The sequence below is a fragment of the Coenobita brevimanus genome, chromosome 27 (genome assembly GCF_032717465.1).
Source record: "Coenobita brevimanus isolate Jiangsu-jjx chromosome 27, ASM3271746v2, whole genome shotgun sequence".
Lineage (NCBI taxonomy): Eukaryota > Metazoa > Arthropoda > Malacostraca > Decapoda > Coenobitidae > Coenobita > Coenobita brevimanus.
Window position 1 is genome coordinate 7,185,110 of NC_136980.1, and position 12,588 is coordinate 7,197,697.

General features: G+C 44.8%; 1 protein-coding gene across 1 annotated transcript in view; it reads right to left on the minus strand.

Annotated features, from left to right (window-relative positions):
* The window catches only part of Sec71 (ADP ribosylation factor guanine nucleotide exchange factor Sec71), a 79,609-nt gene that overhangs the window by 49,491 nt on the left and 17,530 nt on the right, over nt 1–12,588 (minus strand). Inside the window, exons 15-17 of the mRNA XM_080268241.1 lie at nt 8,656–8,784; nt 7,699–7,828; nt 5,994–6,155 (exon numbers count right to left, since the gene is read on the minus strand). Of these exons, the coding sequence (XP_080124367.1) occupies nt 5,994–6,155; nt 7,699–7,828; nt 8,656–8,784 (421 nt within the window). The remainder of the gene's footprint in view (nt 1–5,993; nt 6,156–7,698; nt 7,829–8,655; nt 8,785–12,588) is intronic.

A 12,588-nucleotide genomic window follows, 5' to 3' on the forward strand; every position in this document is an offset into this window, starting at 1 on the left:
ACCTTCCACATACCTTGCCTATCTATTCTGTCATAAGCTTTCTCCAAGTCCATGAAGGCAGCATACACTTTCCTTCCCTTCTCTACATATTTCTCCACTAAACATCTTAGAACAAATATCTGATCTACACACCCTTTTCCCTTCCTAAATCCCCCTTGTTCTTCTCCAACTAGCTCCTCTGTCATATGCCTAACCCTATCAATGAGTATTCTACCATATATTTTGCCGGTCACACTAAGAAGGCAAATACCCCTATGGTTACCACATACTTCTCTCTCTCCCCTTTTCCTTTGTATAAACGAACAATTATACCTGATTTCCAGTCCTCTGGAACCCTTCCCTCTTCCCAAGCCAATCTACATGACTTTCATATCCAATCCACAACAATCTCATTTCCATACCTAAGCATTTCACCACACACTCCATCGATTCCTGGGGCCTTTCCCAAATTAATCGTCTTCATCGCTTCCACTACTTCTGCCCTACTGATCTCTTCCTCCCTCCTCTCATCTCTTCTTCTCCCAGCCATTCCCCAACCACTTATATTCGCACTGCTCTCACTCTCTACATTCAACAAATCCTCAAAGTGCTCCTTCCATCTCCTCAATTTCTCTCTCTTCTCCACCAACAATCTATTATTCCTATCTTTCACTCCCCTACTATTTCCCCTTTCACACTGCCTTACTTTCTTTACCTCCTTCCAAAACAATTTCTTACTCTCCCTCCATTTCACACTCAGATTCCTCCCAAACACTTCATCCACTTTCTTCTTACTCTCCTTCACCAGTCTCTTAACCTCCCTTCTCTTGCTCACATATACCTCTCTCTTCTCTCTCTCATCTTCTCCCCTACCTCTACTCTCTAACCATTCACTATATGCCTTCTTCTTTTGTTCCACAGCTCGTTTCACCTCATCATTCCACCATGCTGTCCCTTGCACACCCTTGCATCTCCTCCTCACTCCACAAACCGCCTCACACGCTGCGCCTATCTCCTCCATGAATATCTTACATACGTCTTCCACCCCTTCCATCTGCTCTAGCTCATACCTTCCCAAGCATTCTTCCACTATGCTCTTATACTCTGTCATTTTCTCACTATCTTGCAATTTCTCCACTCTTCTCACAGGAGCTGCTTCCTCCTGTCTTCCCCTTCGTCTCCTCAACCACTTTCTTTGCAGCTCTACCTTGGCCATCACTAAGTGATGGTCCGAGACTCCATTCCCCCACCCTCTCCACGCTCTTGCATCCAACACTTGTCTTCTCATTCGCTCATCCACACACACGTAGTCTATCATTGCCTTTCGTTCAACAAGTTCACCATCCATCCTCCTCATGACTCTTCATGTATACCGGTGGATCATCTTATGACGAAAGTAGGTGTTGGCTATTGCCAACCCCTTACCAGCACAGATGTCCACCAAAGCACTACCATTCCCAACTACTTCAGCTGGCACACCCCACTGACCAACCACTCCATCCACTCGTACATTCCCAACTTTGCCATTCATGTCTCCAATCAACAGCACTCTCTCGCTCCTCTCAAACTTGTCCATACATGCTTCTACTCCTGCCCAAAACTCATCTTTCACTCTTGCCACTCGATCCTCTGTCGGGGCACACACACATACAATCGCCCACGCATGTATACCTACTTTCATCCTCACCCATACAATCCTTGCACCCACTGTTCCAAACTCTCTAATATTCTCCTTCCACTTCTTGCTTATCATCAGACATATTCCCTCTCTTGCCCTCTCATTCTCAATGACTCCCGCACATATACCTAAACCATATTCCCATTCTCTCACCCTTTCACCATTCCATTTAGTTTCAGTCAATCCACATATATCCACTTTTGCATCCTCAAGCACCTGAACAATCTCTCTCTCTTTCACTTCATCATGCACTCCACTCACATTCCATGTTCCCACCCTAAGAATGTCCTTTGTCCGTTCCTTAGTTGTCAACGTATGGTCCGCCCGGGTCCGAGGCGCTTTATTCGCTTTTTTAGTTAGCTCTTTTTACAGGGTGGGGCACTAACCCACCACCAACCCTTTTAGTCGCCTCATACGACAAGCAGGGATACTGGGGGAGTATTCTTGAAACCCCCCTACCCCCAAGGAGAAGCCTAAGTGATATTTACATTCACCTGGAACTACCTAATTTATTATGTATTGTCTAGATTTCCTGCCAATTATTTCATAGCGTATATATCTGCAGCTGTCACCACGCTGACATTGGCAGCGTTGCACTCCCCCTAGGCCACCACAGCATTCAGTTTACTGTCGTCTTTCAAGGTGAAACCACGTCGGATTCGCGCCTGTCCAATTCCGCCGCTTTTTAGCCCCATGCAAAGGGCCCTGTGACCTCTACCCCTAATAAACCTCATGTGGAAAGGGGTAAAGGGCTAAGTGACTGCTGTGGAACATGAATTGGCTAATTTATCAATGAAAATGATGGACAGTGACTATGATCATTCTGGTGACTAAAACTGCATTTTTTTTTTTTTTTTTATACGAGGAAGAAGGAACCAAAGGCCATGAGCCTGCAGTAACAGTTCCCTCCAAGAGAAAAACAAAATACAATAGAGAGTCAAATTCAAGATCCAATCATTTTGAGATGCCTGGACACACTGCGTTTGAAAGACTGGAGATCATAGGCAGCAGGAAATACAGACAGAGGGAGACAGTTCCAGACCTGACATGTTGCATAAATGAAAGACTGGGAGTAACGGTTAACTCTTGCATTAGAGAGTTGGACAGAAAAGGGATGAGAGTTTGCTGCCAGATGGGTGCTACACGCCCGTCGTAGAGGTGGAGGAATGCAGGTAGACAGTTCAGAGGAGCAGTGACCATTAAAGTAGCGATAGAAAAGAGATAAAGATGCAACAGTGCGGCGAAGAGACAGAGGTTGAAGGGAGTCAGTAAGAGGAGAAGAGTTAATGAGACGAAAAGCCTTTGACTCCACCCTATTGAGAAGAGCTGTATGTGGGGAGCCTCCCCACACATGAGAGTTGTACTCCACACAGGGGCAGATAAAACCCCTGTATAGAGTCAACAATTGTGCAGGGGTAAAGAAAGAGCGGAGTCGGCTTAGTACACCCAATCTCTTGGAAGCAGATTTTACAAGAGATGTAATATGATCTTTCCAAGATAAGTCCCGAGTAAATGAAACCCCAAGCATGTTCAAGGATAATGCAGGATTAAGATGAATATTATTAAACATTAGTGGGTATACCTGTGGAAGATTTTGTCGGGTTGATAGGTGTAAGAACTGAGTCTTAGATGCATTAAAAACAACCATATTATTTTTACCCCAGTCAGAGATACAACCCAAGTCAGACATTAGGTGTGCCATAGCCTCATCCCTTGTTTGTTGAAGTAACTGTTGAGATGGGCATTGCGGGAACCGAATGGAAAGGTGAAGGGTGGAGTCATCAGCATTTAAGTGGATAGGGTTAGATGTACAGCTTAGAAGATCATTGATGAATAAAAGGAAGAGAGTTGGTGATAGGACAGAGCCCTGAGGAACACCACTGTTGATAGATCTAGGAGAAGAACGATGGCCGTCTACAGCAGCGGCTATAGAACGACCAGAAAGGAAGCTAGAGATGAAGGCACAGATAGAAGGATAGAAACAGTAGGAGGGCGGTTTGGAAATTAAAGATTTATGCCAGACTCGATCGAAAGCCTTTGAGATGTCAAGTGCAATGGCAAAGCTTTCGCCAAAGTCCCGAAAGGAGGATGACCAGGAGTCTGAAAGGTAGGTGAGAAGATCGCCAGTGGAGCGTCCCTGACGGAACCCGACCTGACAATCGGAAAGACGGTTGTGATAGGAAAGATGCCTTAAAATTTTTCTATTGAGAATTGACTCGAAAACTTTTGAAATACAGGACGTTAAAGCAATTGGACGATAGTTGGAGGGTTGAGAGTGGTCACCCTTCTTTGGGACTGACTGAATGAGAGCAAACTTCCAGCAAGAAGGAAAGGTACAAGTTGACAGACAAAGGCGAAAGAGTTTGCCTAGGCAGGGTGTATGCACGGAAGCACAGTTCTTGAGAACAACAGGAGGGACGCCATCAGGCCCATATGCCTTGTTAGTACTGAGGCCAGTGATGGCAGAAAATACATCAGGTGAAGAAATTTTAATGTCAGCCATGAGGAAGTCAGAGGGGGGAAATGATGGAGGAACAGCACCGGAATCGTCTAAGGTGGAATTGGAGGAGAAAGTCTGTGCAAAGAGATCTGCTTTATCAGTAGAAGAAATAGCTACAGAACCATCAGAGTAGAAAAGAGGAGGGAAGGATGATGAGGTAAAGTTGTTAGAAAGGTTTTTGGCAAGGTGCCGGTGCCAGAAGGAGCGGGAAGAATTCGAGCTAGAGAGTTGAGAGCATTTAATACGGATGAAATTATTTTTAGCAAAGCAAACAACAGACTTAGCACGACTCCGAGCAGAAAAGTATAAAAGATGTGATTCAGGGGTGGGTTGGCTCCTGTACCTTTTGTAGGCCCTCTCCTTGTTGCGGACAGCATTAGAACAAGCGTGATTAAACCAAGGCTTTCTTGCGTTAGTCAAAGGATATGAGAAAGGAATGTATGCTTCCATGCCCGAAAGAATAACCTCCGTAATGCGCAAGGCACACCCAGATGGCTCACGGCCATGGAAGCAATAATCATTCCAGGGAAAATCAAAGAAGTACTGCCTGAGGGCCTCCCAGTCTGCGGCTCCAAAATGCCACAGACGACGTTTCCCTGGAGGGTCCACAGGCCGTACCGGAGTGATAGGGCAGGTTAAGGTGATAAGGTTGTGATCGGAGGAGCCCAACGGAGAGAAAAGATTAACAGAGTAAGCAGAAGGATTAGTTGTGAGGAAGAGGTCAAGTATGTTGGAGCTCTCTCCAAGGCGGTCAGGGATACGGGTAGGGTGCTGTACAAGCTGCTCTAGGTCATTAAGGATAGAAAAGATGTAGGCTTGTTCACCAGGTGGATCAGTGAAAGGAGAGGAGAGCCAAAGGTGGTGGTTGTTTGGAAATGTAAATGTGTAAATAATGTGTAAACAGCAAGTGAAAGCAATGAATGTAAATAGAAGTGAACAGTGGAAAATAGTTTTATAAGTTACTGCAAGTGACAGTGCATAAGTGTAAATAAAACAGAAATGTAAGTAATGTAAATAAAATAGAGAATGTAAACAGAAATGTAAATAAGTAGTAATATAAGAATACAAGTATATATAATAGGAGTAATGAAAGTGAAAGTTTCACTCTAGCATGTATGAATACTATGAGTTATGAAAGTGGAAGTGAAAGTGACAGATTCGTTCTCAATGCTAGTATACAGGACAAGAAAGTGAATGCTACGTATTTTACTGAAAGAGAAATTGAATGCCTACAGTGACAATAAACTACTATTACTGAAGGAAACTTATGGATAAAGACTGCATATATATATAAGTGTTATATAATAATAGAAATATAAAGTGTGAGTGTTTTTATGAATAATAAATGACAGAATACCAGCGGTGAACGAGCAGTGGGAAGCTGGTACGCACTCATAATTTTCATTGTTTTCACAGTGTTTTTTTTTTTTGGAGTATGGATTCCAAACTATTTGAAAATCATAGAATAGTGTTTCTAGCAATAACATCAGGCTGTGGTAATCATATTATGGGGTGCCGGGAAGTGTAAAGTGGAGACTTCGTTACCCAACTTCAGAAGTCTCCACAAGTCCTACGGTACTCGACGAAGGCTCAACAAACATCCCAGGAGAAAGCTAAAGGTAAGTGCCATATGCATATGTAATTATAATATTCTAGGACTAATAACTGATTTTTGGCAAATATTTTTACAAAGTCTGTCGGAGCGCGAATATCCTAGCGGGACACGCAAGTTGAGCCAAAACAACCCCACGGTTTAGGGGTTAAATACCATGTCCAGTGAACTGAGGCAAAGTCATTCACTCACCATCTGAATCCTTACTCAAATAACATACTTACATATTTCTGGGAACGAGTCGAGGAAGTTGGAGTTCTCCTGCGGCATTTTAAGACCCGAGTCCTTGATATACTGAGGCTTCACCCCTGTGCCTATTAACTGCGCGAGCTCCAACTGGCTGATGCATTTTAGGATTTCAAGCCATGATTTGCCCAAGTAGTTACCTGCAAACAATATAAAAATGTTGTACATGAATTAAATCATCAGCATGTTGTTCTTGTGGCCCCAGAGTTCCAAACTCATCTTGATATGAACCCAGTGAACTGCAGGCTGAAGCTGCCCTTCTCCTATAACCCACCATCCTCCTTTTGGGGGCCAGGTAGAGTATGGAGGGAAATCTGTATAACTGGTAAGTGAAGCTGCCTAGACATATCAATGCCACCATGTGTAGGTGTCCCTCTCGGGTACCAGTACATTGTTTAATTTCATTTTGCGGTATAACTAGAAGTAACCAACGTTACCAACTTTCATTATATTATGTCCCTGAACTATTCTAACTAAGACTTACCTTTTAAGCCTAGTTTGAGTTGGGGGAGCGAATTTTGTAGGGGTAGTCACATAGCGGCTTAGGTTAGGCTATCGCTCAGTAGCGGATGAATGTTGCGCCATATTGGCTGGTGCAGGCGTGTGCACTTGGTCTATGTCAGGCCCTAGGTTAGGCCTAGGTTAGGTTAGGTTAGGTTGTTAGTTTGAGTTAGTTTAATGCAAAATAGTGTGTTTTTAATTAATTTTGATCTTGATTTTGGGGGATAAACCCTCTTTTGGAAATCTTACTCAAAATTCCAAAAGGGGGATTTTCCCCCAAAAATGAAGGTCAAAACTAATTAAAACACAGTATTTTGCACTGGAAAACTTAAAAATAATAATAAAAGAAAACGTTGGTTACTTCTAAAAATTTACCCATTTTGCTTATAGGGGCTCCAAAATGTTTCCATACATTGGCCTTTGTCACCTAATGGCAGCTTCCCATGTTCCTCGTTACCTGGCAGCCTCCCTATTCAGCCCCTTATCTCTGAGGTCACACTCTATGACCTCATCCCAAGTCTTTTTCTGTCTGCCTCTAGCAACCCTACCCCCAATACTCACCTCTCAAGTTCTGCACCAAACTGTCATCCTCCATCCTCTTCACATGACCAAACCATCTCACTCTACTTCTCCTCATCACTACACCAATGCACTCCAGTCCCAGCCTTTCTCTCAACTCTTCCATCATAAACCTAGCCCCCCAGGCCTCGAATTCAAGGATGCATTGCACATCCACCTAATCACTGTCACCTCTGTACATTTGAGCCTGCAAAGATCTTCTTTTACGTCTCAGGTCTCACTACCATACAGCATTACACTCCTAACACATGCCACATACAAAGATCCCTTAGCATGGAGGGACAGCCCTCTCAATGTCAGGAAAGGCAACAGCTCCCTGAACTTTTTCTAACCACTCCTCACTCTAGCCACAGAGCCAGCTCTGGCCCCATCTCCAACACATAACATGTCTCCCAAATAACAAAACTCTTCCACATGAAAATAAATACTATATCTAGGTGATAATTTTTCTACACAAAAATATTACAGGTACAGTTTTTTTTTTTCTTCTCTCCTATCTATCTATCTATATGCTGAGGAAAAGAGGTCTTACAAATGTTCCTAAAAACACAAGAATCCATATGTCTAATAGCTTTGGTCAGAAATCAAGACAGCACAACTCACCATCAGTGTGGGCAACAGTGATGAGCGTCTTGATGCAGTCTACATTTTTGGTTTTCATCTCAGTGAACGGTGAGTTGGCGGTGAGAAGTGTAAACCGTGCCAGGCACTGCACAAAGGCATCTCTCTCAAGCTGCACAAAAATGGAACTCAGGTTAGTACTGAAATTATATGCACAGCACAAGCAACATTTTACCAACAATTCCCTGCAAGCACCATGTACTGCCTTCCAAATTCCTCAATCCTCGGCAAACGTAAGAGAATATCCTTCAGCCGTATACAGTAATCCCTCAATTTTTTCTATATAATAGAGCCAATGGCACGTCCATGTAATGGCTCCATCCGGATGTGGGCTTTGCTCCTGGCCCCCATTCGTACATAACCTAACTCTGAAAGCCAGTGTAAAAATCCACTACAGTACATCATACAGCACTTGTTCCTGTTTTTTAACACTACTCTATCTGGTCAAGCAGACCTATAAACCAAAACCAAGGAATTACCATGTTCAAGCAGACCCATCAACTACACAGCATGACACGGTGGTGCCACCAAGCTATTATTTTCAAGCGACCATAACTTCTGCCTGGACGAATTTTGTCTGGATATTATTGAAAACTGTACGAATAATGATTTCAAACAGCCAAATCACAATGTCCAGTTAATGGATTGTCTGGGAAATGGTGGTCTGGATATTAGAGAGATTACTTATGACAAAAAATCTTTTAAACAGTATCCACTGCCACAGCTAACATGGAAGAGTTCGCAATAGTTAACTGCGACAGAATAGCAAATTCTTGTTATATGTTGCCTTTCATTTGTGCTCAAGAAAATACTAAATTATTGCCACTTAAAGTTTCACTGATCAATATAAAACTGATCTGCTAGTTCACGGTTGTATGACAAATGTAAGTACTGTATCTTTACGAATATCTTACTTCCAAAAACATTTAAAATACCTACCTCCATGTGGAATATACAGGCAATCCTGATGGCACAGCGGAGACCATCAAGACACAGCGAGGCCACTTCTTTGTCATCACAGTCCTGCAGACCCACCGAGAACGCCGCAAGGAAAGACGTCCACGCAACCTGAAGTACAATGTTTATCATCACAATCATCACTGTTGTTACTATTATCATTATTATTTCTATATAATCATCATCATCATCCGGACCTCCTTTCTCACCCTAGGGTGGGGTGTGAAGTAGCAGTGTCCAAACAGCCAATGTCTGCCCAATTCAATGGGCCATGCCTCCACTCACTCATCATTCAAGCCCATGGAATTCTGGCTCCATCAGACAGGCTAAAAAATTTCACAACATTCTCTAGCTTCACATATACTGTACTTATCCAACAAAGCCAATCCAAACACTGTCACGTTAAAAAGGGATGCCAAATCTCTGGTCATGTGCTCCTTCGCACAAAATTCATCTAGCCAGCTCAATCTCTTGTCAGTCCGTTAGCCTCACAAACTTCCATAACTCTCTTCCACAAACACTCATCCACCATATCCCTCCACCTTCTTCTTGGCCTAGCTCGCCTCCCCCCTCCTTCAACTTCACTCAGATATACCCTTTCACCACTCTATTGTCATCCATTCTCTCCACATGGCCATACCATCTCAGTACACTCTCTTTGATTCTGGTGTTCACTGACTTCCACACTGCACATCTTTCACAAATCACATTATTCCATACCCTAAACACTCTGTACTCCGCATACATTCCTCAGCAATCCCATCTCCACTGCTCTTACTCTTGCTTTTTCATTTTCATGCTACACCATAGTCTCACATCCATATGTTAAAGTTGGCAGTAACACTCCTTCATGTAAGCCTCGCACAGCTGCAACACAAAAGCCTCTGTTTCTTATCAAAGCCTTCATAGCACTAGCTACTTTCACCTTGTGTCATTCTACTTTCCACTTCTTTTGCACATTTTCCTCTCTTTTCTATCACTGTACCCAGGTAACTGAACTCTCTCACCAATTCGTTCCTCTCCATCACACTGGGATCACCTTCTCTCTCAATAACCATCACTTTGCTCTTTTCTACATTTACTCTCCAGGCATGACACTCACAGACATTAGCAAAACTCTGCACTAGCCTACCAAGTACTTGTCCGGTATTTGCAAGCAGTACCGCATCACCAGCATACAACAAATTTGAGATATTCCATCCATCATCATTCATTACTCCGGTGTTCCCAGAGTGCGCTCAGCTTGGGGGTGGCTGGAGTTGCGTCATGCTGAGAGAAGTCCGCATCATCGTCGCCATCCTCGTCGGAATCTTCAAGCTGGGTACTGACACCTGCAACTGAAGATGCGATCTCGATATCAGACAGGGTCTGATACCCAGGATCGCCCTTGTCGTCATCCAAGCAGTACCGCATCATCAGCATACAACAAATTTGAGATATTCCATCCATCATCATTCATTACTCCGGTGTTCCCAGAGTGCGCTCAGCTTGGGGGTGGCTGGAGTTGCGTCATGCTGAGAGAAGTCCGCATCATCGTCGCCATCCTCGTCGGAATCTTCAAGATGGGTACTGACACCTGCAACTGAAGATGCGATCTCGATATCAGACAGGGTCTGATACCCAGGATCGCCCTTGTCGTCATCCAACCACTCACGCACTTCGCCCACATCAACATCGTCGCTGTGCGCACACAGACGTGCATGGAAGTCATCCACGTTGAAACCTAGGAAATCGTGCTCCACATCTGTTCCGAGAAGCAGACGAGACCAACCATTTTCTAGAGTCTTGACAGGGATTTCCTTCCATGCACCGGCCCAGTTGTAAATGGCAGACGATGTTGTAGTGGCGAAAGTTTTCCAAAGTCCGCTGGCCTCGCATGTCTCGTCCCTCCCTGCGCTCATCCTCGAGAACAACCATCACCTTGTCCAGGAACTTCCGTCAGTATACAGTGCTCGTCAGAAGTATTCAGCGTTGTCCGCCGGGCGCGCAATACTTATGGCCCAAAAAGAATCACCCATTTTTGGGGGTAAGAATTGAGCCATAAGTTTGAGCTCCGAGCATGACGTCACGGTAGCCTGAGGCCTTCTGACGCGCTGGTTGGTTCCCGCCTCAGTCGCCCACGGGCTGCCTGAGAGAGAGGAACTCCGCCGAGTGTCCCTCTCAAATTGCGCCATTTTTTACCGAGTGTCCCGCAGTGTTTTGGCCTTCAAAACTTTGTTATGGCACCTACCCGTGAACTATCGAGTGAAATCATATCCCAGATCATTGCTCTAAAGGAGGCAGGCCACCACACAAAGGAAATTAGTGAATTAGTTGGTGTGGCACGATCGACAGTGCGTCGTTGGTGTGCGCGGTTTTGGGAGGAAAACAGTGGCGAAGTTCCCACAAAGAAACCGAGGTCTGGTAGGCCTAGGAAAACTTCCCCAAGGTCTGTTAATGTTTTAAAACGTGCAGTGGAGTTTAATCCTTGTGTGAGTGCAAGGAAAATTAAGGAGAGCAACCCAGAAGTGTTTGGTGAGGTGTCAGTGAGAACAGTGTCTCGTAGGGTGCATGAGCTTGGTTACACAAGTCACAGGCCTGTGAAAAAGCCTCTTCTCTCTAGCAGCCAGAGAATTCGTAGGCTTGCCTTTGCTATTAAATATCTAAATTGGGGTGAGGAGCAACGGTTGTCAGTGTTGTGGTCTGATGAGGCAACATTTAGTGTTACCTGTAACAGAGGAGCATGCAAAGGTAGTGACCCACTTGACCCACGGTATGTAGAAAGCACAGTTAAACATCCTGATTCACTCATGGTATGGGGTTGTTTCTCAGGGAAGGGTTTGGGGAAGCTTGTTGTACTTCCCAAGAACCTCAGAGTGAATCAGGATGTTTACCTGGAGCTTCTGTGTGATCATTTACCAGACTCCTTCGAGCTAACAGGTGCACGAGTGTTTCAGCAGGACAGTGCACCTGCTCACAAGGCCAAATCGGTCACCAATTGACTTCGTGACTGCGAGGTATCATTCATGACAGACTGGCCAGGAAATAGCCCAGACCTCAACCCGATTGAAAACCTCTGGTACCTCGTAAAGAAGAGTCTCCAAGGGAAGGACGTGAGCTCTCTGCCTAAGCTGGAAGCCGCCATTCGTGACTCCTGGGACAAAATACCCCTCCAGCACCTCAGGAGCCTCGTCCTTTCATTTCCAAGATGTCTCAGGTCCGTGAAGAAACATAAAGGCTACCCTACGAAGCACTAAAGGTAAATAAAATGCATTATTTATATGTTTTTTCAATGTTGAAAGGTTTGTTTCTCAGGAGGGACGCAGGGCGCCCCATACTTCTGACGAGCACTGTAGGCGCTTTGTTGCCACGATCACTCCTTGGTCCACTGGTTGGATGAGAGCAGTAGTATTAGGTGGTAGAAATATGCACCTAATGAAGCCATTCTCAGCCGCCAAGTCCTTGTCACACGGGTGGGCAGGTGCATTGTCGTGGAGAAGGAGGGCCTTTACCTGGTCGCGTGGGATTCCCAGTTTCTCCGTCTGGTAATGTATGACCTCCTTGACGAAATGGAAGTGGAACCAGTCTTTGAAGATCTGGGCTGTGAACCATGCCTTCAAGGAATGGTACCAGACGACAAGGGGAGGACATCCATCACCCCACGAAGACACCGAGGCTGCTTTGCATGGCCAACAATAACGGGCTTAAGCCGGTGCATGACGTTAGCATTGGCACAACACAAAGCAGATATCCGCTGCTTGCAGAGCTTGCGGCCAGGTACATGCTTCTCTGTCTCCTCGGCTAGAGTGTTCGTAGGCAAAGAGCGACAGAATAAACCAGTTTCCTCAGCGTTGTAGACTTGACCGAGAGTGAGGCCCTCCCTATTGATCAAGCCCTTCACCTTGTGCCGAAACTCCTCTACTCCATCCTCGTTGG